Here is a 19,417-nt window from a genome sequence, read left to right on the forward strand (position 1 = left end):
AAAGGCTATAAGGGTAGAACTAGATTTTTCCACATCAGTGGGGAAAGGGACATTTTCTTCTCTTCAAAGCCACTGGAAAGAATTGCAGTGAAGAACTGTAAAGGACAAAGAACCTCTTTGTCCTGCCATGGGAGAAGACAGAGTATGGCAAAAAGAATGTGGACACACAATCTTGGGTTTCAAGTTGGATCTGTCATTTCTTAGGGACACAGTATTAATAAGCCATGTATATAATTACTATGTCCCGCCTCACTAGCTTAGGTGAAGTAAAAGCACATGTCTTTTAAAATGAGCTTCCACCTTCCCCATCTCAAAAATGTTTTTTTTCTCAAGGGAACCCTCCTACATTGCTGATGTAGCCACTACTATAGAAACCAGTATGGGGGTTCCTCAAACTACAAATAGAGGTGCCATATGATCTTGCAATCCGACTTCTGGACATATATTCAGATTAAAAAAAATAATTTGAAAAGATACATGTACTCATATTCACAGCAGCACTACTGACAATAGCCAAGACATGGAAACAACGTAAATGTCCACTAACAGCTGAAGAGATAAAGAAGATGTAAGATGTTTTATAAATATATGCATACATATATATATACACACACATACACACACACACACACACACACACACACACGGAGTATTACTCAGCCATGAAAAAGAATGAAATACTGCCATTTGCAGGACCGTGGGTGGACCTAGAGATCATCATATTAACCAAAGTAAGTCAGAGAAAGACAAATACCATAAGATATGACTTATATGTGGAATTTAAACATGACACAGATGAACTTATGCAGAAGACAGAAACAGACTCACAGACACAGAGAACAGACTTGGCTGCCACGAAGGAGGGGATGGAGGAGAGATGGATTCAGAGTTTGGGATAAGCAGATGCAAACTATTATATATAGGATGGATAAACAACAAGGCCCTGCTGTAGAACCCAGAGAACTATATTCAATATCCTGTAACAAACCATAATGGAAAAGAATATGAAAAGGAATATATATGTATAACCGAGTCACTTGGTTACACAGCAGAAATTAACAGAAATTGTAAACCAACTATAGTTCAATTAAAGAAAAAAGATTAACAAAATATATTTCCAATGGCATCCCTAGAGTTACTGCAAAAACAAACAAACAAACCAAGGAAGGGGTGTCAGAGAAGACGTGTTTCATTTTCTTCTTTCCACTTCATCACCTCCAGGCTAAAGACATACTGAAGCTGAGAGGTTAGACCATGAAAACAGGAAGTAGAATCCGTGATTATACTATACTACTCAAAGATGTTCATCTAAGTGACCTGCAGTCTTTCAGACTAGCAGATATTATTATTTCAGTGGTGAAATGAGTCTTCTTATGAATGGTGTATGAGTACCATACGCAATGACTGAATGCAGCTTGGAAGGTAAAACTTTGTCAGGTGCTGCAACTAAGTAAATACTGACTTGCCCCAGACCCTGTCCTGCAGGTGAACAGATGGAGTTCAGCCTCACCGCAGGACCGCTTGCCCAGTGAGCTCACTCCTGTTAACTGCCATTCCCAAGTCAGTTCTTACTCTTGCTGGAAATCACACAATGTCAACAGGACAAATGCTTCCTCTTCTAGGAAACAGGAATAAAACAATGGAGTGAAAAAACGAAAAGAACAGAGAAAGGATTTGCTTCCAGACTTCCCAACTCACTCCAAAGTCGAACCTTCAGTACTTTGAACCATCCTGTCAATACAGCACATTTAATACACTCCTATCCATACAATCCGTTTATACCACATCTCATGTTTCAAATAGAGTAGCAGAAATTCAGGAAGTAAACTCCATCTCATGGGGCTCTAACAGAATAAAGGAACAAAAACCTCCTGGAAGTGATCTGTATTTTCTTAAGGCGTTTCTATTTTCATCCACTCCTAGAATTAGCAGGTAAGCTCTAATGGTAGCAAGGGTTTTATCAGTTTCACTCACTGCTGTAGACTCTTGGCCCAGAATAATTTCTGGCACATATTAAGTGCACAATAAAAAAAATAGAGTAAAGTAATAAATTCCAGGCAGCCTGACATTCTGCTGCTGCTGCTGCTGCTAAGTCGCTTCAGTTGTGTCTGACTCTGTGCGACCCCATGGACTGCAGCCCACCAGGCTCTTCCATCCAGGGATTTTCCAGGCAAGAGTACTGGAGTGGGGTGCCATTGCCTTCTCCACTGAGTGACCCAAATAATGATTTCCTCAATATATTTTAAAAATATTTTTCTTGTTTTTTAAACATTTTTTAAAAATTTCCCAGTTGAAAAAAAAACAAAGGCTTTATTTCCCACATGGAAAGCTCTGATTACCTTTTATCTCACCTCAGTTTTTAAGTGACAGTCATTTTTAAAATATCCATTGTAAACTCTACTTTCACTGATGGAACTCTTTGACCAAAAAAAAAATTATTTAAAATAAATGCCTATCTCTCTAGAATATAATACTACTGCTTTCTTCCTTTGAGTCATAAAAACAAAGAAATAAACTAAAAACACCTTTACACACCATCATCTCTGTTGCCATTCAATGTCAGAAGTAACATCTGTTAGCCTCCTAAGCAAAGTCTCCCACATCAGGAAGGTGTCAAGTTCAAAATGGTGGAAACTCATTTTCAAAATTTGAATGTGGTATATATATGCAAGGGGATATTTCTCAGCCATTAAAAAGAAAGAAATCATGCCATCTGCAGCACTGAGGATGGACCTAGAGATTGTCAAACTGAGCGAAGCAAATCAGACAGAGAAAGAGAAACATTATATGCTATCTCTTATATGAGGAATCTAAAGAGAAATTATACAAATGAAGTTATTTCATCTGAAAGCTGAAGTTTTATCATTGGCAACAAAGTCTATCAGGTCTCTTAAAGTGACAGGCTCACTACATTCCCATGAAGATGACGGACAAAAATCCATCACTGAACAACCACAGTTTGCCAGACACTCTTTTAAGCAAAAATGCTTTTCCATGGAAAAGTTCAGTTCACAACTCGAACCATCACACAAGTACTTTTCTTTGAGATTCCTGTTGTGTGCATTGGTGTACAGCAAATGTGTATAAACATACGCCCCATTTTGTCACACAGAGTATGAAAAAGACATATACTCAAAGGTCAAGGTTTTATAAAATTAGTCATTTTTATTACTTCATCAAGAACACCATTAAGTAAACTTGCTCTATCGTAGTTTACTCTGTATATACGAGAAGCGATTTATGTGAGGCTCCTGGGATAATGCCCTTGCTTCAAAACCATTAATGTCACTTGCTACCTGCATTGATGGTATCTAAAATCTTTAATTACCTACTCAATCAGTTTTTTTTTTTAATTAAGGATTTTGTAATAGTAAAGTTCCAAGTATTCCTAATGGCCTATTGAGGCTGGCTGTATAACTTCCCAAGCTTATTTACTTATTTATTTATTTGTCTGTTTTAAAGTATCTGTCTACTTATTTTTACTCTTCGGCTGCGTGGCACATAGGACCAGGGACTGAGCCTGCACCCTTTGCACTGGAAGTGCAGAGAGGAACCACTGGACCACCAGGGAAATTCCAGGAACACAAACCTACTTAATTATCACAACAACAACTGCACAGACAGCAAACATGATACAGGAGCAAAGCAAAGCTTTAGAAGACCAAGTGACCTGGCCAGGGTGATGAAGATGGCACATTGAAGAGGGGCACTGTAACCAGGTTTTTCTTCCTCTGGAGTCACAGCTCATCATTCCATATTCCCTCTGAGTTTCTCAAGCATTTCCATTTCTGTAATCAGAAGGAACTCAATACCTATGACGTTAGAATTGTGTGTTCTTCTTAGGCACAAAAACGAAGGCCCAGGGTGGTCAAGAGCTTTGTTCAAAATCATATTTAGTTAATGGCAGAGCTGGGATGGAAAGAACCCAGTCCTAGGCGAGAAGCCCTGTGACGCCTCTTGCCTCTAAAAGAATGTTCTGGTTTCATCCTTATTTCTCTGGCAGAGCCAGAGACAGACCTGCGAACAGGAGATGCCCTTGGCAGGCACCGAAAGACACCGGCCTGTGATAAATGGGCAGCTGGTGCCAAGGATGCCTTCCTCAGCTTCCTCCTTGTACCACGTCAGGCACATGAGTACCAGGACCCTTCCTGTCCTCTGCAACTTACGTCTTTCCACTACAAAGCCAGCACACGGCAAGTGGCAACAGGCTCGAGTGTCATCTAGAAGACTTCCCAGGCTCTCAAGAAAAGAGAATGGGAGCTCATGTTTTCTCCCTGTCTTTCATGAAGCTCCAGCAGAAGCTCCAGACAAGACAGTTGAAACTCCTTTGTGACAGGGTCAGAAATGAAGGGGGATGCTCCCAAAATGAAGGGCTGCCCACCACAGGTTGTACATCACCCTAAGACAAGTCAGATTCCACACCACGGGAGTTCTGGCAGGCACGTACTCTCACCATGATGCAAACACACGGACCATCCAGCCCAGCTCATAGGATTCGAGGTACTATTCTGCTCAGTGGAACATGGGACCTCGGGGAACAACTCATTGCTCAAAACATCCAAGGAGGAGGCATGACTTCATGAGAGGAACAGGGGAGGATACAGGGCAAAGTGATGATAAGAAAGGCAGGAGGGGTGGCTGACAGCATGGGGGAGACAGGGATGTACTACGTACTATAGACTTGAAGCAACAGCGGATCAATGCCACGCAGCCTTCACGACACACTCGCGCCCCTGGAAATCAACAGATGGCACCTCTCACTGCCAAGTTCTAATGCATTTCCCATTCACGCTCAGCGTCAGGACACCGGGCTTGCCAAATACCCACTGATGCAGACAGCGAGGGGAGTGGAAGAACCCGCAGCTATACACCTCTGCCTTCTTTGCAAGACCTCGTTCCTCGCAGCAAGGAAAACATTCACTCTGCAGCAGATGAATTTCCACACAGGACGGCAAGGACACGCACCCAGACATGCACTCTGAAGGTGACTAGTATTTGGTAAGAAATGTTAAGCTCACTCAGGTTTTTCCATAAGATGGTATGGAAAAACCTAAACAAACTTTTTGGCCAACCCAATACTTGCTTTTTTTTAGTATAAAAAATAGAGAAGCGACCTCTAAGGGTAATTCATATCTATCATTGGACAGAGCTCACTTGAGTACTGCAGCCATTTATTCTCATCCTAATGGATCGTCAACAGAGCAGCTATTATATTCAAACAGCAAGGCAATCTAGAAAGTAAAACCCTAATACCTTTTGGATATTAGTCCTTGAATACTAGGGCCCAAAACTCCTGAGTTGAAAAGTTTTGATTCCTATCAACCAGCCACCTGAGTGCCTGGGCTTCTTTCTTGGATTGCTGGAAGCTTGGTATCCACATCTCTCGCAAAGAGCGCCGACGTGGGGCCAGGGGTGAGAAAGCGAACACTGTAGGCTCTGGACAGCTCAGGTGGGTAACGTCTGCCTGCCATCTTTTGGGTGGTAAGCCCTGCATTGAGAGAAAGAGGGAAGAATGAAAAATGCAAGTTAGCACAAGTCTCATGTTCCCTAAGTACCTAAAGCAAGTACCTTCACTCCATGGAGTCTCCATAGTCACACTGCTGAAGAATTAAAAGGAGAAAGTATCTAACATTTATTGAGAATATCCTGTGCACTAATGGGCTTTCCAGGTGGCTCCGAGGTAAAGAATTCGCCTGCCAATGCAGGAGATGCAGGAGTCGTGGGTCGGGAAGATCCCCTGGAAGAGGAAATGGTAACCTACTCCAGCACTCTTGCCTGAGAAATCCCATGGACAGAGAGGCCTGGGGGGCTACAGTCTATGGAGTCTCAGAGTCAGGCATGACAGTGACTGGGCGCACAGAACACACTTGGATTAGAAACTCTGCTCGGTGGGCTTCACAGATGCTCTCATTCAATCCTCCAACCCACTCACGCCCAAGTACATTCTTATGGAATTTTAGAACACAGAGGAAAAGGAAGAGACTTTACAAACTCCCTAAGAGGGAAAGGTTAATTCGGAAGGTCAGAAGTTAGGATGGTTTTGGATTTCTGGACAGTAACACTGGAAGTTAAAAAGCAGTGGTGAAAGTCACTGATGAGTATTAACACTAGTAAGTACAACTTTAAAGAGAAAAAAAAAAAGTTGCATAGCCTCAAAATATCTCCCCCCATATATTTACTAACTATTGTGGTGGTTTCAACATATGTCCAGGGATTTCCCTGGTGGTCCAGCGGCTAAGACTCCATTCCCAACGCAAGAGACTTGGGTTCAATCCCTGGTCAGGGAACTAAACCCCACTTGCCATAACTAAAGATCCTGCATGCTGCAATGAAGATCAAAGACCCCACATGCAGCAACTAGGACCCAGGGCAGCCAAATAATTAATTAATAAAAAATATATATATATCCTCAAATTAGTTTATATTCCTCCCCCAAGGAGGTGAAGCTTAATTCCCTTCTCTTTGACTGTGGGCTGCATTTGCTGACTCACTCAGTGGAAAAAGAAAATTAGTGACTTCACAGAGGAAAAACCTAGCAGACACCACCTTAAGCAGGTGATTAAGAGAGCATCACCAGTAACACATCATGCTGATATCACTCATCCTCTGATACGATGCAATGAGAAGGTCCTTTTCACCTCTGTGCTCTTATTCCCCCAAATCCAAAACCCAAGTGTCAACATAAGAAAACATCAGAGAAACTCTATAGAGGGACATTCTGCAGAATATTGACCAATCTTCTTCAAAAATGTCAGCACAACTGTCACAAACTGAAGGCGTCTGAGGCGACATGAAGAGCAACCACAATCTGGTATCCCGGATCTGATCCTGGAACAGACAAAGGATGTGAGTGGAGAAGCTGGAGAAATAGGACTCAAGTCTGTATTGCAGTTCATTGTAGTATTAACAGTCAATATTGGTTTCTCAGTGTTGACACATGTGCATGGTTATGTACAATATTAACATTAGAACAGAATTCTGGCACTCTGCACTATCTTTGCAACCCTTCTATCAATCCGTAATCCTTTCAGAAGTTTAAAAAAAAAAAATTTAAAGAAAGCCAATAACAAAATGCCTTCAAAATTCTAAAAAAAAAAAAAAAACAAAACTAATGTCCATTTTAGTAGTTTACATTCAGCTAAACTACAGCTTAAATGTTAGACTCAAATAAAGACATTTCAGACACCCCCCATACATCCTTTGTCAAGAAGCTATATGAGGGTCAGTTCAGTTGAGTTGCTCAGTCGTGTCCGACTCTTTGTGACCCCATGGACTGCAGCATACCAGGCTTCCCTGTCCATCACCAACTCCTGGAGCTTGCTCAAACTCATGTCCATCAAATCGGTGATGCCATCCAACCATCTCATCCTCTGTCGTCCCTTTCTCCTCCTGCCTTCAATCTTTCCCAGCATCACGGTCTTTTCCAATGAGTCAGTTCTACACATCAGGTGGCCAAAGTATTGGCACTTCAGCTTCAGCATCAGTCCTTCCAATGAATATTCAGGACTGATTTCCTTTACAATTGACTGGTTCGATCTCCTTGCAGTCCAAGGGACTTTCAAGAGTCTTCTCCAATACCACAGTTCAAAAGCATCAGTTCTTCGGCACTCAGCTTTCTTTATAGTCCAACTCTCACATCCATGCATGACTACTGGAAAAACCATAGCTTTGACTAGATGGACTTTTGTTAACAAAGTAATGTCTCTGCTTTTTAATATGCTCTCTAGGTTGGTCATAGCTTTTCTTCCAAGCAGCAAGAGTCTTTTAATTTCATGGCTGCAGTCACCATCTGCAGTGATTTTGGAGCCTCCCAAAAATAAAGTCTCTCACTGTTTCCATTGTTCCCCATCTATTTCCCATGAAGTGATGGGACCAGATGCCATGATCTTCGTTTTTTGAATGTTGACCTGTAAGCCAGCTTTTTCACTCTCCTCTTTCACTTTTATCAAGAGGCTCTTTACTTCTTCTTCACTTTCTGCCATTAGGGTGGTGTCATCTACATATCTGTGGTTACTGATATTTCTCCCAGCGATCTTGATTCCAGCTTGTGCTTCATCCAGCCCAGCATTTTGCATGCTATACTCTGCATATCAGTTAAATAAGCAGGGTGACAATATACAGCCTTGATGTATTCCTTTCCCTATTTGGAACCAGTCTGTTGTTCCATGTCCAGTTCTAACCGTTGTTTCTTGACCTGCATACAGATTTCTCAGGAGGCAGGTCAGGTGATCTGGTATTCACATCTCTTGAAGAATTTTCCACAGTTTGTTATGATCCACACAGTCAGAGGCTTTGGTGTAATCAATAAAGCAGAAGTAGATGTTTTTCTGGAATTCTCTTGCTTTTTCGAAGATCCAACGAATGTTGGCAATTTGATCTCTGGTTCCTCTGCCTTTTCTAAATCCACCTTGAACACCTGGAAGTTCACGGTTCATGTACCTTTGAAGTCTGGCTTGGAGAATTTTGAGCATTACTTTGCTTGTGTATGAGATGAGTGCAATTGTGCAGTAGTTTGAACATTCTTTGGCATTGCCTTTCTTTGGAATTGAAACGAAAATTGACCTTTTCCAGTCCTGTGGCCACTGCTGAATTTTCCAAATTTGCTGGCATATTGAGTACAGCACTTTCATAGCATCATCTTTTAGTATGAGGGTACAATCAGCCAAATAAAAAGAAAGTGAAGAGAAAAGGAGAAAAACATACATGAAACAGAGGTATCAACATAAAAGAAAAAGACAGTAAAGGCAATTCCCAAAATGCTCGGGAAGGGAGATCTCAGAGTGGTCTCTACACAGTGTAGAGGGCAACCAGATGTACCTAACACATGTCACAAGGCTCCAGGAGAGGTTTATTGAACAAGATGAAATGACTTGAATGCCTGGTATAGCTGAACATCTTCAAAGGAGGTTTAAGCAATCAACAAGGATTGAATTCGTTATGTAAAAGTATAAAATAAACAAACAAGAAATAAGACAATTATTAACTCAAGGGAAACCAAAAGCTGTACAGGTAAGGGAAATAAATCATAGTATGTACTAAACGGTTCATTTCTACATAAGTTACATGATCATATAAACAGTGGATATTAAAAAAAATTGTGTATGAGAGCATGTTATTTAGAAACATTGAAAAACAAAAAATTATTTTTGTTAAGTATAATAATAATTTGTTAAGTATGGTGGTAAGTGGCTTCCCAGGTGGCGTCAGTGGTAAAGAATCTGCCGGCCAACGCAGGAGACGCAGAAGACGTGGGATTCGATCCCTGAGTTGGGAAAATCCCTTGGAGGAGGGCATGGTAGCCCACTCCAGTATTCTTGCCTGGGAAATCCCATGGACAGAGCCACCTGGTGGGCTTCAGTCCGTGGGGCTTCAGGGAGTCGGACATGATTGAGTACAGCACATGGCTGGTGGTAAGTGGCTGCCTTCTAGGGAAGGAGAAAAGAGAAAAGAAGTAGAAGATTGTTTTGTTTTACTAACTTTGCAGAATTAATTGATAAGCAGAACTAATTGATAACCTATGTACCTATATATCTCTTTCTTAAAAATTTTTTTTTATCTTTTGGCTATACCACGTGGCATGTGGGATCTCAGTTCCTCAACCAGGGGAAAAACCCACGCCCTCTGCATTGGAAGCAGTCTTAACCACTGAACCACCCGGAAAGTCCTAAAAAATTTTTTAATGGACAGGGAGGCCTGGCGTGCTGCGATTCATGGGGTCGCAAAGAGTCAGACACAACCGAGCAACTGAACTGAACTGAACTGAAGATATTAGAGTTGATAATAGTCAGGTTTGCAATGATTACTCTTCATCCATACCAAATTTAGAAAGAAGAGCAGAAAAGCCAATCTGAAATATACGAGAGATGTTTAGCCTGTAAAAGAGATGACTTTGAGTGAACATAAGGCTTGTTTTGAAGCATCTAAAGAGATTACAAGCGGAAGAGTGAACTAACTTGTTTGGTAGAGCATGAAGGATAGGGTTGCCTAAATTCCTTCTTCTCGATAACTACTCACAGATGGTCATGGAGTTGGCTTCCAAGAGCCTGGAACAAGTGTAAGGATTCTTTACCAAGACAAAACTGAGCAGAGAAAGCCAGAACAGGAATCCAAATGGCAAACCACAAGAAAACGCAAAGACTTTCAATCTGGGGAGTCTAAATGCCCACCCAGGGATGTCCCTGATGGACCAGCGGCTAAGACTCTATGCTCCTGGGCTTGACCCCTGATCAGGGACTAGATGTCACATGCCACAATTAAAGGTTCCACATGCCAGAATGAAGATCCTTCTTGCATGCTGCAACTAAGACCCGGCACTGCCAAATAAATACCAACTCAGAGTTCAAAGGGTTAGATGCAGGCTCAAACTTCGGGTTACTACAGCCAGAGTTCATGATTGGGGACAGCCTGTATTTGGAGCAAAACCAGAATTAAATAAGGAGGACCCCAATCGATTACTACAAAACAGCTTTGGAAAGGCCATTGCTCATCTTTCCTGACTGATGGTCACATATGCAAAGCTGTATCTCCCTGCATTAGAGTTAGAAGTGGGTAGCTAAGAAAGAACCATAGAAGGGAAAGTCTTGGTTCAATACAAAGACCGGTATAACTGTAGAAATTTAACAAAAGATAAGATTTGCTACCCTAAAAAATGGTGAAATCACCAGCTCTGGAAATGTAACATAAATTAGCAGATGACTTGGTCGTGATATTTGAAACACCAGTTTCATCTGAACTGACCACACAACCGTCAGTGGCCTTCCCAACCCTAACCTTGTGTAACTGTCTACATGAGAAAGTCAGTAGTAATACCCTCTTTCCCTGCCTGCCCACCTGAGAGTTCTTCCAATGGTGTAGGATAAAGTTCCACTTAAGGTGACATCATAGAGAAAGGAATCTTGTGAAATGGACTCTTTCAGCTCTAGTGTTCGTCCAGAAATGTCTCACAGCGCGACCTGAAGAAAGTGTGTCCGATGAAATAGTTATGACATGTTTAGTAGTAACTAACTTCCAGCATCCCGAATTGCCTTTCCAGCTGAAGTCCTAGACAGAAAAACAAGCCGTTCCTAAACTACAATTAAAAAATATTTTGCTTCCAAGGAGAACATGGCTCCTACTTTAACAATAAGGAAAAAGTCAGATGATCTACAGATTCATAACTCTTCTTGAGTTCATCAGGGAACCGAGATCACACAACAACCAAGTGACCTGAATCCCAAAGTGACATGTTCGTCTCAGGAAAGATGGACACAGGATCAACTTCACTTTTTGCAGAACACAGGAGGAGGTGGCTACCACAAAGTAGGTAACAAGAAATCAACTAAAATTTTAACAAATCCTTAAAAGTATGGGCCACCATGTTAGTTTGGAATAGCTGGGTTACACCAAAAAAGAGGTCAAACTCACTCAAAAGCTCTTTTCTTTTTTAAAAAAATATTTATTATTTATTTGGCAACATTGGGTCTTAGTTGCATGCAGGGGGCACATGGGCTTAGCTGCTCCACAGAATGTGGGATCTTAGTTCCCAGACCAGGGACTGAACCCACATCCTTGGCATTGCAAGGCAGATTTTTAACCACTGAACCACCAGGGAAGTCCCCAAAGCTTTTTCCATGCACCTCCATCAGATGCCCAGGAAGAGACTGGGGCCAGGGCAGAATACTGGAAACAGCCTCCTTCTTTGGCTCAGGGCAGGGAGGGGAATGTCAGGAAGCCCCTTCCATCTCCCCAGAACCTTCCCTCACAAGGAGAAAAAGCCTTATGACACTGAAGAAGCAGGAGCAAACCTTTCATCTTCAGATCGAAGGGATGAAAATCTACCACTCCTCCATGCAAAATTCACCTGTCTCATGGTCTGGGGGGAGGCTGGAAATGAATCCGGACCTAGGATCCCACCATGATACCAGAAGTCACCTACCCCTGAAGGGACACAGAACTCTCTTCCATCCAAACCAACCACAGATACAAGGCAGAGTCTGGCTTGAAGGAGAGGCAAGAACACTGAGAAAGCTTCACTCCTGAGTTCCAGGAATGCAAAAACCTGCCTAAGCCTGATGCTGCCGAGAAAACAAAGAACCCACCCTGCCCACACCACAAGCCAGTCGCTGAGCAACAAGCCACAGCAGTTTACTGCCGATGGAGAAGCAAGAGAAGGGAGACCTCCTCTGTGACCCGGCAATACAGGACCTGCCAAAAGCTGAGGGTAAGGGAGAAAGGCTGAGAAAAACCACTTAGTGCCAGGTCCCACTGTAAGTACAGGTAACTACCATAGTTAATACTGATGATGTTTAACCTTTGATTATTGTAATTATAAATACTGGAATAATTTGAAGCTGTAGAGCACTAAACCTAACAGTAACAACACAAACCTTTCTTTTTTCTCTTTTTTTAGCCACAACCCGTGGCATGTGGGGTCTCAGTTCCCTGACCAGGGATGGAATTTTCACCTCTGTAATGGAAGGCAGAGTCTTACACATTGGACTGCCAGAAAAGTTGTGCAAACCCAAATTTAGGTCAGCTCTTGAGGTGGCGCTAGTGGTAAATTGGCACTAGTGCTTGCCAATGCAGGAGACACAGGTTTGATCCCTGAGTTGGAAAGATCCCCTGGAGGCAGGCACGGCAACCCACTCCTGGAATCTTGCCTGGAGAATCCCATGGACAAGGGGAGCCTGGCCTATGGCCCACAGGGTCACAAAAGGTCAGACACAACTGAAGTGATTCGGCACTTGACTAGACCAACTTAACTGGCATTAGATTCTCACAGGAGCATGAACCCTACTGTGAACTGCACCTGCGAGGGATCTAGGCTGGGTGCTCCTTATAAGAATCTAATGCCTGATGATCTGAGGTGGAGCTGAAGCGGTGCTGCTAGCCCTGGGGAGTGGCTGCCACTGTCTCTAGTTACCCTGAGATGTTTTCTAGTTGCACGAAAACAAGCTCATGGCTCCTGATTCTGCATTATGGTGAGTTGTATGATTATTTTATTATATATTACAATGCAGTAATAGCAATAAAGGGCACAATAAATATAATGCACTTGAGTCTTCCCAAAACATTCCCCTCGCTGTCCCCTGGTCCATGGAAAAATTGTCTTCCGTGAAACTGGTTGCTGGTGCAAAAAGGCTGGGGACGACTGGGCTGAAGGACTGAAAATGTGGATGAGATTCAGAACTTGCCATTTAAAAAATTTTTTTGGCCTTCATGCCTCCGCTGCAGCTTCTGTGCATCACTGCCCAGCACCTGTAGTGTGGTAACCTCCAGAAGAAAGAGTAAAGGAGAATTTAGAGCCTTCAGGACAGACTAGTAAACTTCATGGCAGTCCTCAAATAGAAATGAAATATCCATCCTTCTCGCAGAGCCTGGCCTCTCTGATAAAAGTGAGGACCAGTGATGGGGCAGCTGCAACAGAAGAATGCGGAGCAGCAGAGAACATCAAGACGGCCATCCCAGCACCTCTCTGTGAAACCTGGACCCACTTACCTTCTCCTGGAGCCTAATGTTATCCCACACCTTGCTGCACACCATACACTCAAATGCGTCAATGTGGCTGTCCTGCTTAACGTCCTGCACCCCCCATTTCCGTTCCCTGAGTGCAGTGAGAAGTCGCTGATTGGAGATCTCGCCCTCCAGCTTCCATTCTATGTAGGCCTGGTAGCGTCTGTCATCCTGATCCAGCGCTCTGATGTAACTCGCCAGCTCTCTAGGGTGAGAAAATTCTGATACCATGATAGCACTTCTATTGCTTGGAAGCCAGTCTGCAATGTTGGGGGATCCATAATACACAGGGACGACCCCCAGTTTCAGAGGTCTCCAGAACTTCTCAGTGATGTAATCGTCACACACCGCATTCTCAAAAGCAAGGATAAACTTATACTGGGCAAGGATCCTGTAAAAGCCATCGGCGTCCATAGAGGCTGGATTGCTCAACCGTGGAGGGAGAGGTTTGTTTCGCAGACACTCGCCGTAGGAATCGACCTCAATGTATGTCATCAGCTCTCGAACATAGGTGTCCCTGTCTGAGGGCGGGTCACAGTCGGACTGTACGTACACCAGTGGGGCGAGGCTCTTCCGGAGGTGGTTTTTGGACCGCAAGGGGACCAGGTATCGGAGTGACGTCAGGACTTCCGTGCCCTCCAAGTACTGGGTGGTTAGTGGCAGGTGAGAGTGCCGGCTGAAGGTGGCGGTGTAGTTGAACAAGGTGATGACTGGCTGGTGAAAGAGCTTATAATTATTTTTTGGAGACTCTTCGTGAAAAAGGGCCCAGTCGTGATGGGCTTTCCGAGGCAGAGGTAAGCTATCTATGCTAAAGTCAGTACCTAGGAGAAAAAAAGACAATGTTAGTATGTCCAGAAGAATTCTGGTGTTTCAGTTTGAGTCACCTGGGAAGACTAATACACAGAAGAGCTTGAGGCTATAAATAAGAAGCCTGTTACAGTGGCTGCAAAATGCCTGGCAGTTAGACTTCCCTGGTGGCGCAGTGGATGAGAATCCCCACCTTCCCATGCAGTGGACATGGATCCATCCCTGGTCCAGAAAGATCCCACATGGCGTGAAGCATCTAAGCCCACACGCCACAAATACTGAGCCTGAGCTCTAGAACCTGGGAGGCACAGCTCCTGAAGCCCATTGCCCCAGAGCCTGTGCACCACGACGGGAGAAGCCACTGCAATGAGAAGCCCGCACACCCCAGCTAGAGAGTAGCCTGTGCTCACTGCAACCAGAGAAAAGCCCACACACAGCAACACAGACCCAGCACAGCCAAAAATAAATATATGAAGAAATAATTTTTTAAGTGCCCAACGGTCAAAATCATGAAGCTTTCACCCTAGAAACTGCTCATAGGGAGGGTCACCAAGGAAAGGGACCCTCCCTCTCGTTTCATGAAAAGAGAAATGGGAGGAAGTGTCCTAGTCTGGTTCTAAAGGATTTATTTCACTGCCTCCTGCAACTGAGTTTTTCTTTCCAGAGGCATTACCCAAAGAGGGAAGGAGAAACGAAGAGAGAGACAATTCTTAAAAAAGAAAAGAAAAAGGAAGCCAAAAAGGGGAAAGAAAACCAGCTTGGCAGATTGATTAAATGGAAAAGAAAAAAAAGGAAAGTATGCAAAAGTAGCCAGAACAAATACACGGGAGAGATTTTTTTTTTTAATCCAAAATGATCGATTTTCAACAAAGTGCAGTGAATCAGTCTTAGTCAAAACGGTAGATAAGAGGCTTTTAAAGACTTAAGAGCTGATAATAGCACTATGTTACAGATCGCTGAAGGATGAATGTGAAATAACAAGCACATCATGAAATAAAGAAGGCATAACAGGATTATAATTGTGAGTGATTCTAGCTTCCAGAGGATTAATTGGGGAAAACTTTGAAACATGATAATGTGCAGACAGAAATGATGGATGTGGTAAACCATTGTTTCCTGACTGTGGGTGGAGACCCAATCAGGAAGAAGTAATTTCCATAACTGAGAAAGAAGAATTAAGACAATATCACAATACATAATACAATTTCTAAGGTGTTCCAGACACTGATGATATTTTGGCCCAGTGACTTGATTTTTTTTTTTTTAATGCAAGAAAATGGTATACACACACACAAAAAATCCATCTTCTAGCATCCACTGGGGAAAAAACACACCAAATAAATTCTTCCAGAAAAAATGAGACATATTCTCTGGTAGAATTCATAAAAATCAACTATGTAATGCCAGTGCACACCCTCTCAAATAAACACATACTCTTTGGTGCAAACAGTACATCAATGAGAAATCAATTAATCAAGAAAGGCTTTTAAACAATTAAAGATCAAAGAAGTTTATGCTGGAGGACGTATATTGAGCCCAGAGAAACTGCTGAAGGTTATGTATTACTGTCTTGATAATAGGCTTTTATTCTCAGTGAGAAGGAATGAAAGACCAGCATCTAAAAATGGTCATGTCTTGGTTTACTTGGCATTTACTGCCCAAGTCCTTTAGAAGCAAAAAGAATACTCAGGGGACTTCCCTGGTGGTCCAGTGGTTAAGAATCCACCTTCCAGTACCCCAGTGTTCATCGCAGCACTGTTTATAATAGCCAGGACATGGAAACAACCTAGATGTCCATCAGCAGATGAATGGATAAGAAAGCTGTGGTACATATACACAATGGAGTATTACTCAGCCGTTAAAAAGAATTCATTTGAATCAGTTCTGATGAGACGGATGAAACTGGAGCCGATTATACAGAGTGAAGTAAGCCAGAAAGAAAAACACCAATACAGTATACTAACACATATATATGGAATTTAGAAAGATGGCAATGACGACCCTGTATGCAAGACAGGAAAAAAGACACAGATGTGTATAACGGACTTTTGGACTCAGAGGGAAAGGGAGAGGGTGGGATGATTTGGGAGAATGGCATTCTAACATGTATGCTATCATGTAAGAATTGAATCGCCAGTCTATGTCTGACGCAGGATACGGCATGCTTGGGGCTGGTGCATGGGGATGACCCACAGAGATGTTATGGGGAGTGAGGTGGGAGGGGGATTCATGTTTGGGAACACATGTAAGAATTAAAGATTTTAAAATTAAAAAAAAAAAAAAAAGAATCCACCTTCCAGAGCAGGGCACTCAGGTCCGTCCCTGGCTGGGGAACTAAGATCCCACACACAGCAGGGCAACTAAGCCCTTGCTGAAACCGCTGAGCCCAAGCACCAAAACTAGAGAGGAGTGCGCGTGACACAACCAAGACCCGATGTAAACAGACAAGAAGAATACGCACACACGCCTGAACTGTATCGGCACAGAGTCGGACGGCCAGCAATGGTTAACAGACAAACATCAGACATGAAAGAGAACTTGAGAACAAAGGCAATTTACTGCACTGAACTGGCAGCTGCTCACAAAGGTTCTAAGTTGGTCAAGTGGCCAGTGATGGGCACTGAACCGATAAATGTGAGTTAGAACATAAAGCTTCCACAGAAAGCAGAGCAGAGAATCAAGGCCATTTTCCTGGGAGAGGAAGATTCAGAGTCCAAGCCACAGGCCTAGAGGGCAGGGATCCAGATGTACGATTAGAGGCTGGAGGCGATATGGTTAAGATGAAAGCGGGTCCAGAATTAGCGATCAGGCACCAGTGCTCTGAGAGAGGCACTCAGATGCCAGGGGCTGTCCGCTGCTGGTGCCTGGCACACGAGTGACTCTTAATCGCCTCACCCTGCAGACACCACGGCAAAGATCCAAACTGCTGAGCGAGGAAGCAGAAAGACACCACTAGGGCTTCAGAGCGTGCAGGGGGCCTGACTCTCATCACTGCTTGTCTACATCTGTAAAGTATAAGAGGAAGTAAACATGTTGAGACCTCGTCACAGCCAATATCTAAGTCTGTGTGCTGGTAATAAGAATGAGACTTATTCTTATGAAACTGGGACCAGTTATAATGAGCTTCTCACTCCTTTTAACTAGGAGGTGAGGGCTTCCAGGCTCATTATACCTTGCATTATACCACACACACACACCACATTGAAATAAGTTGTGTGTGTGTATTTTTTTTAATCAGATTCTTCCTAACTAAAATTCTCTGAGGAAGATTAAAAAATATATGTCATCTTGCCCAGCAAGCTCCTCCCCTAAACTTACAGCTTACACTCAAGAAATCTTAAGTTACAACGATAACAAACCTAAAATACGTCTCTGAGGATATTACAACTGACAATGCGAGTGGCGGTACTGAGCAATTTCTCAAAGGTACTTGGATGTGGGTTGGGCTTCCCAGGTGGCGCTAGTGGTAAAGAACCTGCCTGCCAATGCAGGAAACGTAAGAGACTCAGGTTCGATCCCTGGGTAGGGAAGATCCCCTGGAGGAGGGCATGGCAACCCACTCCAGTACTCTTTCCTGGAGAATCCTATGGACAGAGGAGCCTGGCAGGCTACAGTCCATGGGGTCACAAGAGTCAGATACAACTGAAGCAACTTAGCAGGCACACACGCACTGGAGGTGGGTCAGGAAACAGCTGAGTTATTTAGCTCTGACTCCAGGGCAACGCCCACTGTAACAAGAGTCGGAACCGGGGTATTCAAAGAAAAGAAAATCAACTGAACTATGATAAGTCTATACAAATGTGACTAACTTGCGTGTGACCAGTTCAGGAGTTTTGTACAGCCATGTTCACTGGCTCTTACAGGTAACAACTTCGGATTCAAACTTCCATTTCTCTGGGTTATTTTGTGTTTCCTGAATACTGACAAATTCATTCATCCCTTTATTAGCTGACAAATAGATCTTCAACACTAAAGTGCACTGTAAAGGAAATCACAACTGGAAGCACAAAAGGAATACAATTCATGCTGGCAAACGGTGCTTCCGCCTCAGACAGGAAGGGGAGGCGGACACCGCCACAGCATGGATGAACCTTGGGGACGTAGTGCTGAGTTCAGTGACATAAGTCAGTTACCAAAAAAAGAAAAAAAAAAAAAAATATATATATATATAGTCTGATTCTTCTTGGCTGAGGTCCCTAGAATAGTCAAATCCAAACGGTGCTAGGATGCTGATGACGGGGACTGAATCTGAAAAGGCAGAGAAGCAGGGTGATCATCCTTTAGGAAGTGTTTATGTGCTCTCTTTCTTCTTCAGGGGCATGTACTCTTCTTTTATTATTCCCACACAAACTGGGAAAAGCAGGAGGCAACACATGTTACTAACCCGACTCTACGAAGAAAGTTTGGTTTGAGTTGTGTATCTGAAGTTAAAGATCCCTGGTGGGAACCAGAATTTTCAGAGTGGCTAATGGCAAAGGACCAGAGAGACCACTGGCCCCGCTACAATGCTGATGCTGTTGAATAACCGACTCTCGGCAGTCCCAAGACACTCACAGAAATATGACCCAGCTTACACCCAGTCCGCTTGGGAAGAGGCATGCCTTAACTCAGAAAAAAGAAATGTTCCCACACAATGTCCCCCAAAGGTCACCTGTTTTTAAAAAAAGGACCTGTACTGTAAAATGGTATGGCCCATAAAATGTGATCCCGCAAAAAGACCCCAATAGAAGGATCTAAAACTGCAGAGGAAAACAATTTAGGCCAAGGGGCTCCCTGATAATATTATCATCTGCATAGTCCATGGCTAATTCATTTCACATGAATTTTCTAGACTTATTCACAAGGTCCTATCAGATTGTTTATTTTCTGTAAGGTTTGGCGGGTTACCTAAAAATACCGCACACACACTTCTACAGACAGCCTGGCTCTTGCCACTTCAGAGGGACTCTGAGAGAGGTCCCGACTTCCAGACCCATGTTCTCCTCTCTTCTCCCACCATCTCTCTTCATGAGTCTGCTTGCCTGACCATTACATCAATTCTACGTCACGTAGCCCAGCAGTCCCCGATGTTTTTGACACTGGGCAAAACTGGTTTCCTGGAAGATACTGACCGCTGGGC

General features: G+C 43.2%; 1 protein-coding gene across 4 annotated transcripts in view; it reads right to left on the reverse strand.

Annotated features, from left to right (window-relative positions):
• Window positions 1-3,139: 3,139 nt before the first annotated feature.
• Window positions 3,140-19,417, reverse strand: part of FUT10 (fucosyltransferase 10) — an 83,569-nt gene continuing 67,291 nt past the window's right edge. For all 4 annotated transcript variants that reach the window (XM_069572879.1, XM_069572881.1, XM_069572882.1 and 1 more), the window contains 2 exons: window positions 13,477-14,312; window positions 3,140-5,488 (listed from right to left, as the gene is read on the reverse strand). In XM_069572879.1, the coding sequence (XP_069428980.1) occupies window positions 5,264-5,488; window positions 13,477-14,312 (1,061 nt within the window). In that variant the 3' untranslated portion in view covers window positions 3,140-5,263. The remainder of the gene's footprint in view (window positions 5,489-13,476; window positions 14,313-19,417) is intronic.

This window comes from Ovis canadensis, chromosome 26, assembly GCF_042477335.2.
Source record: "Ovis canadensis isolate MfBH-ARS-UI-01 breed Bighorn chromosome 26, ARS-UI_OviCan_v2, whole genome shotgun sequence".
In the NCBI taxonomy this organism is placed as follows: Eukaryota; Metazoa; Chordata; class Mammalia; order Artiodactyla; family Bovidae; genus Ovis; species Ovis canadensis.